The sequence below is a fragment of the Musa acuminata genome, chromosome BXJ1-5 (assembly GCF_036884655.1).
Source record: "Musa acuminata AAA Group cultivar baxijiao chromosome BXJ1-5, Cavendish_Baxijiao_AAA, whole genome shotgun sequence".
NCBI classification, from domain to species: Eukaryota; Viridiplantae; Streptophyta; class Magnoliopsida; order Zingiberales; family Musaceae; genus Musa; species Musa acuminata.
In genome coordinates this window covers 47,382,519-47,401,893 of record NC_088331.1, presented here as the reverse complement: position 1 = coordinate 47,401,893, position 19,375 = coordinate 47,382,519, and the positions used below count along the sequence as shown (strand labels likewise).

The window sequence follows — 19,375 nt, the reverse complement described above, 5'->3', positions numbered from 1 at the left end:
TTTTTGTTGTTTTTGGTATAGATATTCATTTCATAGGACGACATTAACACTGCTGATCTTACTTACAACAACTCGCAGATAACAACACTCTCGATGCAGAGATAGTTTCTGTACTATCCTTGTCGTTTCGATCCAACTCAGTGCAGGAAATCGAACAGGACAACAGTTTCTGCTCCCGCTAGTGGCAAAGAAGAAGCTTCTAAGACCATCGCACCGAAGATAGAGACTTCCTGCGCTGACCTGGTCCCTCCAGGACCACCGAGGAGTATGGGCTGGTTCTTCTTCTCCTGCACTGAGATCTTTAGAGCTCCACCGACTTGGACCATGTGTGCTTCCTTTTCCGCTTTCCACGGGCAAAGGACATGGTGGAGGCGGAGGACGAGGTGGATCCGACCGCACAACAACGCAGCTCGGTGGTCCGTCGGCGAATGGGTGAGACACTTCTTTCCGCCACTTGAAGACTTGGGTGAGGACCCTCGGCGAATCCGATGCCATGATGGAGCAAAACATACTAGGATGATCCGAACACGTTAATCCCAGTCCAATCATATTTTAGGGCACGTGGATTGCCACGTCTGCACGCCGATCAGACGGCTCCGCGTGGATCATGGAGCGATGGCTTTCCGACCACTCGCGTAGACAGCTGATCACGTCGAGGAGTGGAAAAATCCACGCCGCGGGGGCGCTTCAGTCATTTCCAGAGCAGACAGACGTGGGGCCGTTTTGCTTCGCACTCACCCGCCGCGTGACCTCCGATCTCAATCGACGGTGAGAATGTACGCCACGCCTGCCGCGCCCCGCCAGCCACAGCACGACAAACTCTTCAAATATGCCGCGGAAGATATTATCGCCGTACACGACGACAGCCCCTCTTTGTAAAAAAGAAAAGAAACAGAGGAGTTATATATATATATATATATATATATATATATATATATATATATATATATATATATATATATATATATCTGACCTTTCCACGGCCAGCCGTGGAATTGAAGGAAAGCTGGCCGTCACTCCCTCGTGCCCCTCACTCCACAACATTAATGGGAATAGCGCTCCTTAATCTGTAAATTCTGTATACCCTTCCCCACTATTTTTTTTTTCTCTCTCCTTTTGAAACCTTAGAAATATAAACAATATAGAAAAAAAAGGTGAAAAATTCGGAACACACTAGCTGAAGTACTCGCTCGCTACAACACAGCACTCGTCTTGGCTGGAGAAGAAAACGACTCTAAGGTGACCACTTCGAGCATGAAATCATCGGCGTCGAACTCGGAGAACCCGTCGCCCGCCGCCTCAACGGATGGCCGATGCGGCAGATAGAAATCGGTTATGTAGAGCGGCGGGTCGACGCGTAGCCCGAAGGCGTCGACCTCGCCGTAGCCAAGGAAGTCGAAGGGCGTCTGGTCCGCGTTGTTACGGAGGACGGAGGTCGGGGAGGGGAAGGGGTTGTCGGAGACGTCGTCTCTAGCGCAAGACGATTCGCTGCTGTCGACGGTGACCGTCTTCGTCACGGGGAAGTTGGTTACGGCCTTGGCGCCCTTGAGCTTCATGGCGGCGGCGTCATACACGGCGGCCGCCTCCTCCGCGGTGTCGAAGGTCCCGAGCCAGACCCTCTTCCGCAGGGTCGGGTCCCGGATCTCCGCAGCCCACCGGCCCCACGGCCGCCGCCGGACGCCTCGGAACCTTTTCCAGCCGCACGGATCTGTCGCCGCAGCGGGTGGCCGCTCGGGCGGCGCCCGACGCGGGGCGGCCTCGATCCCAATCTCCTGGACGTGCCGCTTAACGCGGCGACAGGTGGGCCCGGCATCCTCTTCGTCGTCGCTAGAAGAGGAGTCAGTAGCGTCAACGTCGGTGCAGTGGATGCGCACGACCCTCCTCCGCCGGCTGCTCGCCGCAGCGGGTGCCGTCTTCCTGGAGCTGGCGACGTGCTCGGAGAACTTCAACGGGGCGTCCAAGGCCGCGGCGCCGCGGTTCCCGCGAACGACGGCTGTCGGATTCATCGCGAGGAGCGACGGATCTGGCGGCCGGAGACAGTCCGCTGTTTCATCAACGACGAAAAAGGTAAAGGACAGATCCCCTTTTACTTCACCCTCCCGATTTGAAGGAATCAGAAGCGAGTTCCTCTCCTATTTCTGGATCACAGATGACAAACCCTTTCCGACAATCGAGAGAGGTTTTAGCGAGGGTTTAGGGCGGAGATCAGAGAGGAGAGAAAGAGAGAGAAGCGAGAGAGGAAGCGAAGAAAATATTAATGGAAAAAAATAATAATAGTAAAAAAGAAAGCGAGGGAAGATTGGGGGGAAGACGAGAAGCATATATAACGGAGCTTCAACACCCCCTCGTCCTTATCTGTTTATTTCCATAATATCCAAACTACCCTCGTACCGGCTCCTCGTCTCGAAAGTGCCACCGTGCCTCTCTCCAGCTGGCACGTCGCCTGGGTCGAAATCACAATAACGCCCTGGCAAAGAGGCGTGGATCAGCACGAATCTTGAGGTGCCTGGCACAATCCGAATCCGATTCGATAAGATCCAAATTGGCGAGGTCCGATTCAATTTCGATCCGGTCAAACACCGGCGAAGTTGACCATAACATCTCACCTGCTCACCACCTGCCTTTCATGTATAATATATATGAATCAAATGACGAGTCGTATATTTTATTTCTCTTCGTTCACAGGTCGGACAGATTATGGACTCTGAGCAAATCTCGTACGTCATATCAGATTCGGCAACCATTGACGCATGCGGAAGAACACGTCTGCGTCTTGCTGCAGGTTAATTCTGGGGTTAAACTGATAGAACCTCATCAACTCAGGTTAACTTTACTCTCTATCCTGATGCCTTGTGTCTCTCTCTCTCTCTCTCTCTCTCTCTCTCTCTCTCTCTCTCTGTCAGATGGCTGCAGGTTCATGTTCTGTGACATCAGAATGTCTTCTCAGCTCAACACAAGTTCCATCAGACATCCTTGGGGACTGGGACATTCGGTGCTGACCGTGCGAGCCAAAGCTGGAGATCGTTCTTCGTTTGTAGATTTCGTGTGTATTCTAGCAAGAATAGTATGCAGATGAAAGGCTAAGAGTTTGACTATTATTACCTCCTACAAAATTGGGAGAAAGTGACCCACACGAAGGTATGTTCTTCGAAGCTTCTGTCTGTTCATTAGCTAACCCCAATATTGCCTCATGCCACATGAGTTTTAGTTTTGATTTGGAATCCTAAATAGATGTGCTTGCATAAATGAAACAATTAAGATTGCCTGTAGGCCTGGCTATGAATGTCAAAGTGTTGTCAGCACCAAGATCAGAAGTACAAGAATATCAAAGCTGGTCGATCTTGGTCTTCTGGGAATAGTTTATGATGGATTCCTTGACGCTGGACATACTTGAGGCTCAAGATAAAGACGATGAATCAATTGACTATGATGGTTCCCGGACACACAGACCTGCTGATTGCAGACACCACAAGGCCAAGCAGATGAAATGATGAAAGCGATCTCCAATTGGTCGCAATTGGCTTAGGTTTATTTGAGGGTTGTGTCAGATAAGTTAATGCGGATATATGTATGTATGTATGTATGTAATATTATTAATTAATGAAGAGTAGTCTTGTGTTGATTAAATATTTTTGGGTAATTATTTGCTCGAGCATCCATGAAATCGAAGATAATAATATCAAGAAAAGAAGAGATCATATGCAATTATATTTTTTTTATCAAATAGTAATAATAATGTATTATTAGTCTAAGATAAAATCAAATAAAAGAAAGAAAAACTATATTGAACTTTAAAAAAAAGAAAAAATACTTATAGATACTGAACTATTCTTGGACTTCGAACTATATATGCCTAAACACTTAGACTTGGATAGATCTATACATATAGATGCCATCTATTTATAGATGTGAATTGATAATTTAAACCAAAAAAATCTTATCTTTACAATTCTATCTATGAAATAAATGATTCAAAAAATATATTTTAAATTTTAATAATCATTTTATATGACAAACAGCATCATTGAGTCTTCGGTAGCGAAAAGAAAAAGTTTATGGACAAGAGGATCACTTCTTCCTGCTGTAGAGTGAACTCAGAGAGCTCGTCTCGAAGGGATTGGGATCCCCAGAGCTAGCTAGCATCCCGGCCATGGCCCCGTGTAGTTGCATAAGATGGATCCGCTCTCAGCTTTGACTGCCAGAACGAGAGATCGTATATGGAGGTGCATTCTGGCGGTGCTGCCGCGGTCACAGGAGAAGCCAAGGTTGCATTGCCACCGACCCTTTGCTCCGAACTCGCTGCCAAGCTTCCCTCCGGGATTCCTGCTGTGCCCAACACAGTGAACCGCCTGAGAAGCTCATCGGTCTCCAGCTCGCAGATCGGGCCTTTCATCACTCGGTCATCCTCATAGTTGGTGCTGGAACTCGGTCCGGCTTCTCCGGTCGCAGAAGAACTTGCATGAAGGTCATGCCCTCGCACCCAACACTGCTGCAGCCTCATCTGTGCCGCCATCTTCGCCTTCGGGCCTGCATCTCTCACGAAGCGTAGCAAGCTCTCTCTGTAACTCGGTCCGCTGTTGTTCTGCGGATACGTATTTGGCGGTGAGAAGTCAGAATGTGGCATGCAAAGGTAACCAAAGAGTGAACGGTAGTTAATGGCTTTACGTAGACAAGCTGTATTGGCTTCTCCAAAGCCATTGAAACTATTGCCTCGCTCGAATGGTTCCAAGGCCTATATGTGTCCCTCCGCTGCACTCCGCTCGACTCGGACCAATCTGCAAAGCGTTGTGAGAATCAGATTGCAGGATACGAAAACTCAGACTCATATCATCTCAAATAATGGACTGTAATCTTACCATCGTCGCTCGGAGAAGCTACCTCTGTAGGTTTTTCCTGCAAATCCCAAACCAGTTAGAAAAGCTTGGAAGAAGATGATTTATCTCACAGACTTCTCTAACCTTCTTCTTTCTTCCTCGTTTCCTCGTACTTGTTTGTGCAGCATTGGAAGGTTGCAAAGCATCGGTCGCCGACGCTGCAGCATTTGCCGCCTTCTGCTCTTCTAGGGCTTGCAATCTTGCGCTTCTCCTTTGCCCTCCTTCGGGCAACACCACATGTTTCTTTCTCCTTGAAGAAGAAAATGGCACCGAAATAGTTATGACCATAACATTTCATGAAAGTTACTTGCGTACATAAATTATGATCCATCATCTTCTTTACGACGATCGACTCACGAACAAGAAGATAATGATTCACCAAAACATAATCCAAAAGCTCATACAGATCTTGAAGAAAGGGTAAGATCTACTATTCCATAAGGAAAACACCTGAGAGAGAGAGAGAGAGGGAGAAGGCGATACCTCAGAAACACCATCTTCGAACTTCCTGTGCATGCAACTCAGAATCTCGTAACTCAACAGCGATGAAGCATTGGAGACTGATATATAGCAAAGCATGTTGAAATTGTAAGACAAGGGGGGGTGCATCGACAAGAGCAAGGTAGGGGATAGGAGAGGATGAAATGTGGTTATTAAATGCGAGAAACACTTGGGAAAGTAATATTCTACGTAGATATTTAGCTTGTTTTGTGTACATAATAAATACACTAATATGCGACAAATTTAATGTATTCTAATTGTAGTAGTGAAAAAGGATAGCATTCAAAATTAGTTTCCATTCAAAGCCTGTAGTCTTGTTTTTATGATGGAAATAGCTCATACTCATTTTAAAGCGCATTCAATGAAATCAATAGTAGGCAGGCATGGTTGTTTTTATCCATGCATCAAAATGATCATATTGCTAATTATGACATGCATTCTCAAGTTCTTTTCTTTATATATTGTTCCAATGGATTCTTGGTTTTATTGAAAGAAAATATCATTTTTAGGGAAAATTAAGGAGCTGAAGAGTGGTAATTAACCTTCGATATCTTTGATTATGTGTCTGTCTGTATTGGTAATCAGACACATTTTGGTTTGTGTGGAACACAAGGATTGACATTTTGGTCAGACCCAACAATGGAAGCCTGCATCACTAAGCACCATTTAGTACCCATTCATGTGTCTTCTTCCTCTTTGGCTTTTCCAGATTGAACTGGCGGACACACACAAAGAATCATGTAATTGTCCAGCATTTACATATTGCCTTGCATGTCAACCATCCATATTTGACTTGGTTTGACAGTGCTAAAGATGGAACCACAGAAGGAGAAGCATGAAGGCAAAGTCATTATCTCTCTTTTTCTCTCTCTCTCTCTTATTCAGAAGATTGAGTTCGACAATGGAGTGGAGGTCCTAATGAAGAAGGCATAAAATGAAGACACTCAACGAACATTCTGACATTAAACTGCAAAACACTTTGTTGGATTCCACAAGAATATAAAGCTGCAAAAAAGACCACTTCTTTGTGACAACTGAAAGCTTGCACCCATTATGTTTTCTTGGTTAGTTTCTTGTGCTAGTGGTTTAAGTAGTCAATCAGCATCTTCTGTTGTCTTTAATTTCTCCACTTCCTGTGATTAATTGTCACTTGATCTCTTCTCCAAACCATATCACAGTATGAGGAAGATGTCCACTGGTAAGTGAAGGTTATGCAAGTAATTGAAAGCTGGGGGAGTTTCATGGCAGAGGAATTATATGAACACCTAAAACAAAGAATACTCATGCTAACCACAAGGACAGACTCCAAACTCAGAAATTTCAGATTAAATTCACTGCTACATGCAAGAAACCAGCAATTTTGTTTTGGGAGGAACAAAATTTTAGATCTATGACATGCTTTTGCAGGAGCTTGGTGGCAAGAAGGGTTCCCACCATCCAAACTCATATTTTGGATATGGCGCAGTCCACTTTTCAGGCCTTTCGAATTCAAGATCAATGGGGTTGTAAGCCAAAGCTTCCTCTAGAGCGTCGGCTTCAAAGCTTTCTGCTAAAACCCTGTCCAGTCTCAGCTTCATGAACCTGTGAAAACCATGGGAAGCAACTTTAAGATGAGGAAATCTGATAGCGAATGTGAATTCTTTTCTAGGTTCCAGCTATTAACCCAACATCAATTTCAATTTTAGACGAGATGGATTCAGATTGAGCATTTTCGTTCATAGTGTAAACTCATGCAACCAAGCAAAAGAACTCTAGATATTTGTAGTAGTCCAGATGAAGTTGGAAATGTTTCTCCGACATAACATATACGATAAAAGAACATATATATGAAACAACTGAATAAACACTTTCCAGTGCAGGTTAAATTCAAATAGCAAGTAAAATAGAAACATATTCTTGCAGGTGGGAACATGTAGTTAATCCGATCAGGCTTCTTTTCAATCACTACGAAGTAAACAATCTTGAGAATACAGTAGACCAAGCCCCTGACTACATGTTCAATTAAGGTCTCATGTAAGAAAACATTGTTAACATCTAGTTGGCGTATGTGCCAGCCTTGAGTGAACATGTAAAATAGCAAGATATTCTTGCAGGTGGGAACATGTAGTTAATCCGATCAGGCTTCTTTTCAATCCCTATGAAGTAAACAATCTTGAGAATACAGTAGACCAAGCCCCCGACTACATGTGTTTTCCTGAAACTTCGAACACCTTAATTCATTTGTACTTATGGTTTATCCCTCTGTAAAGTAATACAGTATCAAGATGAAGTCCTAATCTTTCGATCAAGAATTTCTTTTCTCGGTGTTGTGCCGGTTAGTTCCACAGTTAATATAATAAAAGGCTCACACAGATTACATGCCAATACAAGAAACCAGAGAGCATGAGTAGCTGTTTCATAAACCACAGTGCTTGCCTTCTTTATATCATAACCATTCCTGAATGCTCCTTACATCATTGTCAGAAAGTCGAAAAACTACTGTGCTTAGTCTGGTGGTTTGTGATTTCCTAAAATAATCTACCAAATCAGATACGATTACTCAGGTGATTATAAGCCACATTGACTGCCTATCTACCTGGTTCATCTTGTGGGGTAGTCTTGACTGCTATCAGTATAATTATTTGAGAGTCAGAACCTACATAACCTATGATTTTTCTTTGCTTCGCAATTATGACACTTAAACAAGTAATGGGTACTATCGGACTTCGGAAAGACACAGAAATTAAACAAAGAGAAGTTCTTTGCTTTGCAATTATGACACTTAAACAAGTAATGGGCACTATCAGAGTTCAGCAAGATGCAGAAACTAAACAAAGAGAAGTAGATTCAAATATAATAAAGTTCATAAGTGAACCTTGTGACAGTCATACATTGTCCTTAGGTAGGTGTAAGCTATATTTCTTGCATCTGGAATTCATAATCAGATTTGTCTGCAAAAAAAAAAGAAAGAAGAACAAAGAACAAAAACTTTCGACAAAAAAGTTGCGCCCAAAGTTGGATGGATGCCTTTTGTTCATATCATACTTTTTGGCCTTCATTTCCAAGTTTAGATTCGACTTTCTACCGGAGAGCACCAGCATGACCCCCCCATCCACTCTCTCTCATTACCAACTCTCAAAACGAACAGCTTCCAAAACAAAATAGTGTTCCTTCTTCCTTTTTACATGGCAAGCATATAAGAACAATAATCATGCAAACAAAGAAAATAATTGAAATGAGCAATGGCTAATATAAAGTAACTAGTGAGGAGAATTACGTCATCCAAGGTCCATCTGTGGAGACAAGAGCCACAGCAGGTCTATTTAATCGCTTGACGATGCCGGGGAACCTGTCCAAGAACTTGGGCTCAACAACAAGCCAGAAGTCCTGCTCTCTGTTCCGCTCCTCAAAGTTTCGGCGCCGCTCATACAGTAGCTCCTTGAAGTGTTCCTCCTCATCCAGCATGAATTTTGCATTGGCCACCACAAAGTGGTACCTCCTTGGTTTTTCCTACAGTTTTAAGCGACTCATATCAGAAGATCCTCAAAAGAACAGCTACATTAACTGAGGCTTAACTAATCATTGACACTCTTGCAAAGGGTAGCTCAGCTTGAGAATACATGCACTTGTTATGATGGACTTGTTCATCTATCCTAATCTGACACAGAAGTCTTATCTTCTGAATAACTAATACTAAGAAGAGAGGAGACTTCTTATCATTGCAGAACTGAAAGAAAAAAAGGATCTGAAATGTGTCAGCTGTGTGCATCGGATCCTTCAGAAAAAGAATTCAGCTTTGTCAAGAAACGTTTCGTTCACTAATCTAGGCAGAAAGAAGGGATTTTTAGTGGATAAACGCCAATTCATCCCAATTTCACCAAACCTGTAGCAAATTGCAGTCATGTGCATCAATCTATTCACAAAAGAAACAAGCTGCAAAACCAGACATACAGAGAGAGAGAGAGGGCAAAAGAGGAGGATACCTCTTGGGCGGGCTCCGACGAGCCGAGCTGATCGGAGTCCACGGCTACAGCTCTGATGGCAGGGAGTGACGAAAAGCAGAGCTTATCATGGAGGTTGCGGGTTTTGTGGTGGGAGTTGAGCGGGCGGAGAAGAGAAGGCCTCCGAGGGAAAGATAGCACATTGCCTCGGCTTGGCGCAAAGCCGGCGCACGGGCCGAGGGTGAGAGTCGCAGGAGCCACCATGGTCGGCCCGCCTGAGAAAGGAAAACTTAGGAAGGCGAGGAGCAATGGCGACCTTATCTCGAACGATACATGCCCATAAAGATCGTAATGCTATTGGAACCCAACGCCAAGTGGCTATCCCATCTCACCCTCTCATTGATGAGTTGGTCTTTCCTCGTCTCGAGGAGTGACTTGTTTTCTAAATAAATAAATGAATAAATAATGGTAATTTTCATTTTACTATTTTGTCAATGATAATTCTTCATATATATATATATATATATATATATATATATATATAGTTCTTTTAGAACACCTTTTCCAAAACACACACGCAAACTACCCTCCTGTAAAGTGTTTTTGGGGCCCACCGCGTCGGGTGTGGGACAACGTTGGGTGGCTGGACAACGGTGACTGATTTTATCTGAACTTTCTTTTCATCACGGGGAATCGGGGTTGCCGATCCAACGGTACAGATCGCAGGGATCAACGGAGAGCCCACTGTCAAATCTCGTCCGTCAATTCCTCCCCCTTTAAGAGCACCGACTCAGCGAGAGAGAGAGAGAGAAAGAGAGGGAGCGAGAGAAGAGAGGGAGAGAGAGATGTCGGCGGTGAAGGCGGTGCGACGGGTCCAGGAACGGGGCAGCGGGTTCTTCGACCCCGATCTAGGGAACGCCCTGGTACCCGATCTCTGCGTCGTCAATAAGAGCTCGTTGCTGTGGGAGCTCCTCGGCCAGATCATGGCATCTCGCGTCATCTCTCCCATTCACGCCCTCGCCCTCCTCATCTCACGCGCCGGTAAGGACGGGACCCCAACGATCTCCCTGATCGTTTCTTGGATACTGATTTCTTTACGCTTCTTTCGTGTTTCCCGATCGCCTTTTCCTTTCGTGTGTCTCGTTTCTTGATGACCTTCCTTTCATGTTTCTCGTTTCCCGATGATCTTCCTCTCGTGTTTCTCGAATATTGATCACATTCCTTCAACGTATCTCGTTTCTTGACGACCTTCCTTTCGTGTTTCTTGTATCTTGATGGCGTTTCATCCGTTTTCACGAATCTTGAAGTCAGGGCGATTCCTCATCGACTGGTGCATTACCTTGAACACTCACGATTGAGGTTGGATCTTGTAGAGCCCTGTGAATTCCTATCTTCCTTTAGGTGGGTTTTGTGGTTGGAATTCCTTTTTTGTATTCCTTTTTTTTTCTCTGAGAGAGCCATGTTTATCTGCAAAGTCTAGTCGACGTTGGAAAATGGCATCGAAAAGCCAACAGGATTTTCGGGAAGTAACAAAAAGGTCGGTTTATTATCTTTGAGATCATGAAAGATAAACTTGATACCTACGAAGAACTCGTTCACTTTTCTTGATCTATAACTAGCAAATACCACTTACAGGGCAAGTGTTAGATAGAGCTATCTATTAGCATGTCCCATAATTTCTTCCCTGTGCTACTACTTGTCGGATATTTATACAATATAAAATATTTTACTCATGCAATTCGGTGATTCAAGTGGAATGAAGAATGATTGAGATTTATTAGCGAATAGAAGAGGATCAGCTGATGACTGTGGATGGTTTAGTGACATAAAGAGAAAAGTCTATGCGCCACAATTAGCGCAGACATACACAACATCCATAACTATACGGAATCATCAGAACTAAATATTAACCTATGTGACTACAGTGAGTACAAGTGTAATCCCGTTGTGTTATGTAGCCTTTCTTGAGTTTCAATTTTATCTCTGTATTTGAAGAAGGATGCCATTGAGGTGCATCACCAAATAGTATGCCAGAGGGAAGCTTCTTTGGCACATTGGATATTGAGAAGAGGTTGAGAAACATGAGAAACTATGCTGGATTATGGTTAATGGCATTTTCTGTGAAGGAAAAAAAAATGGCGATTTGTGATCGTGATAAAAATGTTTTTTCTTGGCTCTTGTCACCTACAAAATGCTATTCTAAAGTTGGACTTCTTGCTGATGAAGCATCATGTCTATATATTATGGATGACTTACTAGTTTGGCATTTTCTTTTCAATTAAGTAAAGGCTCAGAAAATTTTAATGAAGTCAGTAAATACTTCTCCATTTTATTAGGTCCTAACTGTTTCTTGTGACTTAAGTTATATAATCAGTGTTGATAGCTAGTTTGAATAAAAGTTTGGAAGCTGATTGACACACAGAAAAGTTGTTCAGAACAGTAGAGTCTCAGTTAGGGGCACATCATATGTTTTTATCATATTTTAGCATAATAAATATGGATTGGTTTGCAAAACTTTCACCTCCTATATCTAGCGTACCTTCAACAGAGACTATAGAAGGGGAATAGAAAAGAGAAAAAAAGAATGAAGAGAGAGAGAGAGTTGGATAAAAAAAACATGGTAGAGAGTAGTTATAAAGTAAAATTTCAGCTTCAACTAAAAATTCTTCTAAATTGAAATATTTGAATAGACTAGTTTAAACAGAAAAAAAAATTCCTATATTTTTTTGGATTCTGATCAAACCCTTGTTTGAAATTTAAAAACGTTTTAAAATTGTCTATAAAATAATTATATTTGTAGCCCAAATAAGAGTTGGACACCCTTGTCAAAAGTAGATAATCCTTGTAGTTTGTGCTTATTGATTATTGAGTCTATTGACTCAACCATGATCTTCAGATTCAATCTTAATGTGGTTTGTGCTTGCTCAATAAGGAAAAGGTTGTCATTGTGATCTCTTGTTCCATCTCAAAAGAGGTCTGATTGTTGTCAAATTAGGAGTATAGCTAGATGGTGCGATGTGAGCGTGCTGAATGGAGTCAAGTGTTGTGGAGTTCATGATCAAGCCAATCTAAATTTTGGCAATTGGGTACTGTCTTTTTAGGAGCATTTTGGGCTGATTCTTGATTGGGGGAAGTTGCTTGGACTCAGGAAGGGATCCTCAAGTAGTCTGGATCAAAGATGAAGATCAAGTGATGTATCTAGTTTTAGTCTAAAATTTAGTACTAAGATGTAGCACTCTTTACTACTGATAATGTTTTCCATTTTCCCAAGTTTCACTTCGAGTTGTTATAATTGTTTAAAGGGTTTTATCCTGAAAATCAGTAAAGATGAGAACTTCCGTCAATCTACATTTGGTGCTTTTGTTTTTGGCCATATTAAATCATAATGTATTTGAATATATACATCATATTCAATTTTTTTTTCAACACAAATCACTGCATTGTTGAGAAGAACTGCACAAATCACTGCATTGGCTTGTGTCTAAATGTAACACTTCTCTTAAATTTTCTCATCATCACTGATTTAGAGTGATGGTATCTTCAGGTTCCAAAGGTTGCATCAGCTTTAATGCCACTTTGCGAGGCCTTTGGGTCTTGTCCTCATTTCAGTCATAGATTAAGCACTTTTGAGGAATCTTCTGTTTACAGTCTCCTCGTGTGCATTCCTGAGTCTTTGAGTGTGGAAGATACATGTAATCTCCGAGGATGCAATTTACCCTAGAATTTCTCTTGTATGAAAAAAGATGGTATCTTCAGGTTCCAAAGGTTGCATCAGCTTTAATGCCACTTTGCGAGGCCTTTGGGTCTTGTCCTCATTTCAGTTATAGATTAAGCACTTTTGAGGAATCTTCTCTTTACAGTCTCCTCGTGTGCATTCCTGAATCTTCTTCGAGTGTGGAAGATACATGTAGGCTCCGAGGATGCAATTTATCCTAGAATTTCTCTTGTATGAAAAAAGATGTTTAACAGTCATATTGCTTTGCAAAACTCATCTGCTGTGGTTAGAACGTCACTTCTAATGCATCACTCAGTCAACCGACTTACACTGACATTTATTAAAGCCTCAGCTCTTTCTGTGTATCTAATGCATCACTCAGAATCAAGCTTGCTACTAAAAACCCAGCGCATCAAGTTGCCAATGAGATCTTGTACGTGATTCATCAGAAAATGCCTGTTTCTAATAATTTATCATAAATTTCCAGGGACAGCATAAAATGGATCACCTGTAAATACATTAGATGATTCTTTTCAAAGGCCAATGCTTCCTGGATGGAATATTAAAAGTGGTTGTGTTTGTTCTTGAAGCTGTTTTGACTGCATGTGCACAAGGGAAGCATCCAAGGAATTGACTACAGGTTTGATGCATTTATTTCTTGATTGAATTTCCTTCTTGTTTGCATTTGCTATCTTTTATTCTTTGTGTTTTAGGACACCTAGCTCTTCATTTTTTTATCTTCCAGATTTCAATATATATGTCATATAAAATTGTTGGTTAGGCAGGGGAAACTCCATCTATATAATTTGGTTTCTACTGCTACAAAAATTTGTAATAATAGAAGGATGATAAAGAGTTGCTTTGAGAGGTAAGAACATTGCAGTAATTAGTTAATGATCACAGATTGAAAACAAGTATTTATTTTATCTCACATTAAAGCATAGATGTTTTTGTCTTGCAATGCTATTTAAGATATAGGCAAACAACATTTATGTTCTAATCTATGTATGTCTGCTCAAACGTCACGGACCAGGAGTGATGAAGGCATGCCAGCACTGCATAGCTCAAAGCTGATGTTTAGTGGCATGGAGGGTTTTGTTTGTGTGAATTGAAATTTTGTTCCCGCTAACTATCATCTCTATCAGGTTGTGGAATTCTATTTTAGATTGTCTTGAAATATTCTCCAAATAGACCAAATATTGAAAAAAAAAAAAAGGGAAGAAAATTAATAACTTGTGTGTTCTTTGATGTTATTCTATTGCACTGTTGGTGATTTTAGGCAATTGGGCAGAAGTCTTATTACTGGACTAATTAACTAGGTGAGCTGAGCACTGTTGGGCTCTGATTTTAGGCACTGTTGGTGATTTTGGATTGGTTGGTCCTGTCTGATCTCACCTAGCAGAACATTTCATTTATTTTGTTCTATTGTTCTGTGTTGTTTGCTTTTATCTTTGTTTACTAGCCTATTTTTATTCTTGGTTATCGTAATTTATCATTGCTGGTTGTCCTATAAGTATTAGCTACTTGAGGTTCATTAATGACATGAGAGACCCCACTTTGTATTTTGCTACTTTGTATTTTGCTGGATTTGTCATGTCGTTGCTGATATATGCCATACTCGTATCCAAACATCTTTGAACAAGTTGTTTGGGACACCACTAAATATGCCACTCTCATATATATATATATATAATCTGTGCATAAATAACCCAATTCAGTTTTTACATTCTTATGGTTTGATGAAAGATAGGAATTTTATATCTGTGCATATTAGAATATTGATGAACCTTTTTTTTTTTTTTGCCTCTTTGCATGCTCATGAAAATGTAGCTCAGAACTTTCTTTCTAATATATATATATATATATATATTTTATTCTCTGGATCCAGATCAAACTGATAACAAAACGGTACTAGCCCGAAAGTTGTATTTTTCAGTGTTGTGGCTTCCGACTTGCTCCTTTGAGTTCCGGTGCCTGTAGACGAAGGGATCGCCCAAGCAAGTGTTTCCAGCATTTTGCTTGCCAAACAAGTTGGCCACTGCCCACTCAGCGACCTGTTAGCAAGAGATGCAACCGTGCAGGCTTAAGTGTATCTGGTTATTATGATAAATATTTGAAGTGCAAAGAGATCATGACCCTCTTTTAATAATTTTTTAACCTTTGATAATCATCCAAGAAATTGCCCCCTCGTCGTATAGTTTTTTGACAAATGTGCATTCGAATCGGTTCCATCCCTTTGCCCCCTTGTCGTATAGTGTTTTGACGACCAGACAATTTTTGGTTGTTGTTTTCCCCCCTCCCAGAACCAAATTTTTACATGTTATCTCGACTTACAATATTCACAAAGGTCAAAACCGAACATTAAAATGCCAAGGTTTCCAAATGCACTTACCAGATATTTTTTCTATCCTCTGAAGGAGAACCGATATGGTGGCTTGCAAAGACCAATCTTTACAATCTTACGAAAATCCTTAGGGCCCGTCAAATTTTTTTTTTTTTAATTTACTTCAACAGAACTTCGGAATTTATATGGTGATTTACCATCATTTGGCAAAAGCATAAAGTCAGTGCTTACGCTGAGTTTTGTAAGAATAAAACAAAAATTAAAAAAGTAACAGTCAAATATTAGAATCCAACCTTTTTCTCCACAAACAACCTTTGTCTGGTAAGTTCTGGAAGAATAAATTATTTTAGACTGCTCACTCTTTTGTTTCATATCAGATGCACACATATCTGATTATTACTTTATTGAAACCATAGTCTCCTTCAGTGCAGATAATGTAAAACAAATCTAAACCAAAAGGGAATACAGAAACAAAAGAAACAACAGTATTTTCCTACCTCAACCAGATAGGGTTAAAAAAAACTCAGTGTCCATGTTGACCTGGAATTGAAGTCGTCGACGATCCAGAGGGGAAAAAAATTATGCAAGGCTGTAGGCCGTAGCTAAAGGGGTGACGGTAAATGTAAGAAGAGTAAAAACCAAGTATACAACGAGAACATTCATCAAATAATAAAAATTTTAAAACACATGATACAACTTGACTTTTTACCTTTAGCACATGAAAACCCCATAAACTACTACTTTGTAACGAACTCACTACACAACTATTAGGCATAGTTTATATGCCCGCTGCACATCTAAAATTGCTGGACACAATTTGGTTACTTCTACTAAATCAACAAATCAAGCAAATATAAGAGAGTGGGCATCCACCTCTACCTGTACTTTAATCATTGCAGCATTCCATATGGTCCATGTGGAGATGGATTACTTCTGCAAAGGTATCATTTCAAGTTCCCACTCAAGTCATTAACCGATGTATTTGACAAATCGATCAAATATGAAATTATATGCAACAAAGTTCACCTATATATATATCATGGACTCCATCCAAACAACTTCTTGTTTGCCCTCTGCCTATCACAAAGTCCACCTGCTTGTTGGAATGAAAATTTGGGAGACAGTACTCTCCTTTGTGATTTAAGGGATCTGAAATAATAGCCTATGAATCAGAGGCTCCTCCATGCTATTATTCTGACTTCGAACCATTTAATTTAAAGAAAAGAGTTCGACCAAGTAAAAAAAAAAAAAAACTAACAAGTAAACCAAGAAAATTATAATTTGTAACTCAAGCACATGATGTGTAATTTACCCCTTGGCACGAATTCATCCTGCGCTTGATGCAACTTGACCAAGTTGACTGTTGCACCATGAAGTCTCGAGGATCTCCATTTCTCCAGAGCACCATATAAGTCAAGAATGCTCCAAGACTTATCTAGAGAATGTTCCAAGAAATAGCCATTTGACTTACTAAAATCAATGCATGTATTAGCAAATGACTTAACTGGGTACGGTTAATGCATTTGGTTTAGCATAAAAATAGTCATTCAAAGTAATAATTCCCCTATCCATATTTCATCCAACAAGTTGGCTCCAAAATTTGTAGGAAAATTAAAATGATTCCTTTCTGCACTTGTGATGTGACAAGCTTGCTTGTAGTCACAATATTCTGAAAAAGCAGGAAAAGAAAATTCCAATTGGCAGACATGATTAAACTCGAAACATGGGCTCAAAAGATAACCCAAACCATCACAAAGCAAAAAATCTTCTAAATTCTTTCTTCCACTGATACCTCAATTTGAAATTTTCCTCATCCCCCATCTATAAGGCATCCTATTTATTGAAACCATAGTACTTAATCCCTATCTATATGCCAATTTTGCATGAGTCCTTGATATATAAACCCGAGGGCAAAGAGTTACAGTACCAATATATTTGCGTACAAGAACATAACCATATTCTTAAAGCACAGGAATTATGTGGGTTAACTAAGGTGACGAGGTGGTTATTTTGGGACTTTGCTTAACTTATCTAAAACTGCTAAAGCCAAATGCATAAAACTACTGAATCTAATTTCTCAGAATTTTAGAATTATTCGAGCAAAAGTGCTTAATAATGTAGAAAGATGCTTGCTCTGTACATGAATCCAGATAAACTATAGATACTACCAATCCTCGCTCAATTGAGCAACCAACGCCAATCCATACATCACCAAACATATGGCTGGCACTGGGAAGCCTCGGGTCTCTGCCGGTTGCCAAGAAAACCCCGATCTAACCACCCTTCCTAAAGTGCTCTGCTCTGCTCTGCTAACAACACATCGAAGACTGCCTGCAAGAACACGTAAATGTCCGTACAAGACCACGACGGCCGCCGCCGTCGTCTTCCCATCGGGAAGTCTCGGGTGGTCCGCCAGTTCTGTCAGACGACTCCAACAAAGAACACAACAGAGAAATCAAGAACACGTACCCACCCATTCATCGAAAGCCACGACGGCCGCCGTCTCCCCCTCGAAAGGCGTCGGGTGGTCCGCCCGCCAGTTCCCACGGAAACGTCATATTCATCTTCCCGAAATGCTTCCGTCTATAACCGCCACCGCCGATCCCCTCCTCCGGAAGACTCAGTGTCCTCCAGTTTTCAAGAAAACTCCAAGCCACTCATTCTTCCCAACACGGTCTCGGAAGAACCCATCTAAAGCAACCAAGAACACCTATCCAATCCATCTAAAACCGCGACGGTTGCGGTCTACCGTTTGGGAAGCTTTGGGTGATCCGCCAGATTCCATCTAAACCCAGAAGTACTCATTCTTCCACAAATGCTCTACAGAGAACACACACATCAAATCAATCAAGAACGCACACGGATCTATCAAAAACCACGACCGGAGGCCCACCATTTTGCATGAAAACTCCGAGAAACTCATTCTTCTCTCCACGAAGAACAGATGAAAGCAATCAAGAACACGCACCCATCTATCTAAAACCACGACGAGCGTCGGTTGGCCCGCCAGTTTCCAAGAAAACTCCGAGATACTCAGTCTTCCCGAAATGCTCTACAAAGAACACATATAAGCAATCAAGAAAACGTACGCGTCCGTCCGAAGCCACGACGACCACCGTCCTCCCCTCGGGGAGCCTCCGATGGTCCGCCAGTTCCCCAAGAAAGCTCCGGCGAACCCATTCTTCGCAAAAACGCTCTACGAAGAACACATCAAAGCGACCAAGAACACGTAATCACAGAAAGAAAAGAAAGAAATAAAACGGGGACAAGCATTAGCAGAGAAGAAGAACAGCTAAAAGTATCGTATTCCACTCCATCTCTAACAGACAAAATTCTTGAAGACAACTCTAACCAACTTCGACCGATCAAGAAGAAATACATCCGCGGTGGGCACTTCGAAGCCTGAGGGAAGAGGTAAGAGAAGGAGATCGGGAGAGAGACAGAGAGAGAGGGGCATCGGAAGAAAGCGGTTCGTGGCGGTGCGGAAGGTTCTAGAATTTGGTCCTGCGGATTCAGTTCGTTTTATTTTATAATTATAAATAAATGTTATGTTTTATATTATTATGAATTATTTTCAAAATATTAACGTGGTGGTCGAATATATACAAAGCAGCGTGGGGCTAATCAGATGAGTCATGTGCCACGTAAGGAGAAACCGGCCATGTCAGCTTAACACGTAAAGAGATTCCAGGAAGATGGAAGGATGTGGCGCAAACCGTATTGGCATCGTGAGCACAGCCAGCAGTTTGGCTCCTCTCCATCTCAACGACCAGACGACGCAAACGCCATGCAGGCGGAGGGACCTGTCTCTCACTGTCTGTTCCCAAGCCTGTTTGCATGCCGTCCCTCCCTCCCAAGCCTGTTTGCATGCCGTCCCTCCCTCCTACCTTTGACCGGGACAAACCCTAAAATAGCACTCGTCCCTGTGTCATCCCCTCCCCAGGATCCATTTCCTGCGCTGTTTCCTCTTCCTGCTTCGTTGGTTCTTCTCCTCCAACATCCCTGATCCAACTTAAATGCA

General features: G+C 41.8%; 3 protein-coding genes and 1 long non-coding RNA gene across 5 annotated transcripts; 1 reads left to right on the top strand and 3 right to left on the bottom strand.

Annotated features, from left to right (window-relative positions):
* Positions 1-1,062: 1,062 nt before the first annotated feature.
* On the bottom strand, positions 1,063-2,151 carry LOC135674778 (pathogenesis-related genes transcriptional activator PTI6-like). The gene has a single exon (XM_065184928.1). It carries the CDS (start codon positions 2,004-2,006, stop codon positions 1,194-1,196), a length of 813 nt encoding a protein of 270 aa, XP_065041000.1. The 5' UTR covers positions 2,007-2,151; the 3' UTR covers positions 1,063-1,193.
* Positions 2,152-4,034: 1,883 nt separating this feature from the next.
* On the bottom strand, positions 4,035-5,371 carry LOC135674036 (uncharacterized). The gene is made up of 5 exons (XM_065183447.1): positions 5,358-5,371; positions 4,959-5,124; positions 4,857-4,893; positions 4,666-4,775; positions 4,035-4,582 (listed from the first exon to the last, which is right to left on the bottom strand). The coding sequence occupies exons 1-5, from the start codon at positions 5,369-5,371 to the stop codon at positions 4,133-4,135; spliced, it is 777 nt and encodes a 258-aa protein (XP_065039519.1). The 3' UTR covers positions 4,035-4,132.
* Positions 5,372-6,676: 1,305 nt separating this feature from the next.
* LOC103986210 (protein YCF54, chloroplastic) lies at positions 6,677-9,681 on the bottom strand. Its single transcript, XM_009404142.3, has 3 exons — positions 9,338-9,681; positions 8,632-8,864; positions 6,677-6,956 (listed from the first exon to the last, which is right to left on the bottom strand). The coding sequence occupies exons 1-3, from the start codon at positions 9,557-9,559 to the stop codon at positions 6,764-6,766; spliced, it is 648 nt and encodes a 215-aa protein (XP_009402417.2). The 5' UTR covers positions 9,560-9,681; the 3' UTR covers positions 6,677-6,763.
* A 414-nt stretch (positions 9,682-10,095) lies between these two features.
* LOC103986211 (uncharacterized) lies at positions 10,096-15,297 on the top strand. Of its 2 annotated transcripts, XR_010513712.1 has the most exons (3): positions 10,097-10,336; positions 13,498-13,650; positions 14,899-15,297. It is a non-coding gene; the product is annotated as an uncharacterized LOC103986211 (long non-coding RNA). The 2 variants fall into 2 exon arrangements; XR_010513711.1 differs by lacking the exon at positions 14,899-15,297 and having other exon boundaries at positions 10,096-10,336; positions 13,498-14,580.
* The last annotated feature ends 4,078 nt before the right edge of the window (positions 15,298-19,375 follow it).

Excerpts from the sequence above, each read along its gene's own strand:
- LOC135674036 (XM_065183447.1), bottom strand. Across the intron at positions 4,894-4,958 it reads AACGAGGAAGAAAGAAGAAG|GAAAAACCTACAGAGGTAGC; the intron begins GTTAGAGAAGTC and ends TGGGATTTGCAG. Across the intron at positions 4,776-4,856 it reads AGCTTCTCCGAGCGACGATG|ATTGGTCCGAGTCGAGCGGA; the intron begins GTAAGATTACAG and ends AACGCTTTGCAG.
- LOC135674778 (XM_065184928.1), bottom strand. The coding sequence starts at position 2,006 with ATGAATCCGACAGCCGTCGTTCGCGGGAACCGCGGCGCCGCGGCCTTG.
- LOC103986210 (XM_009404142.3), bottom strand. The coding sequence starts at position 9,559 with ATGGTGGCTCCTGCGACTCTCACCCTCGGCCCGTGCGCCGGCTTTGCG. Across the intron at positions 8,865-9,337 it reads CGTCGGAGCCCGCCCAAGAG|GAAAAACCAAGGAGGTACCA; the intron begins GTATCCTCCTCT and ends TTAAAACTGTAG. Across the intron at positions 6,957-8,631 it reads ACAGATGGACCTTGGATGAC|GTTCATGAAGCTGAGACTGG; the intron begins GTAATTCTCCTC and ends TGGTTTTCACAG.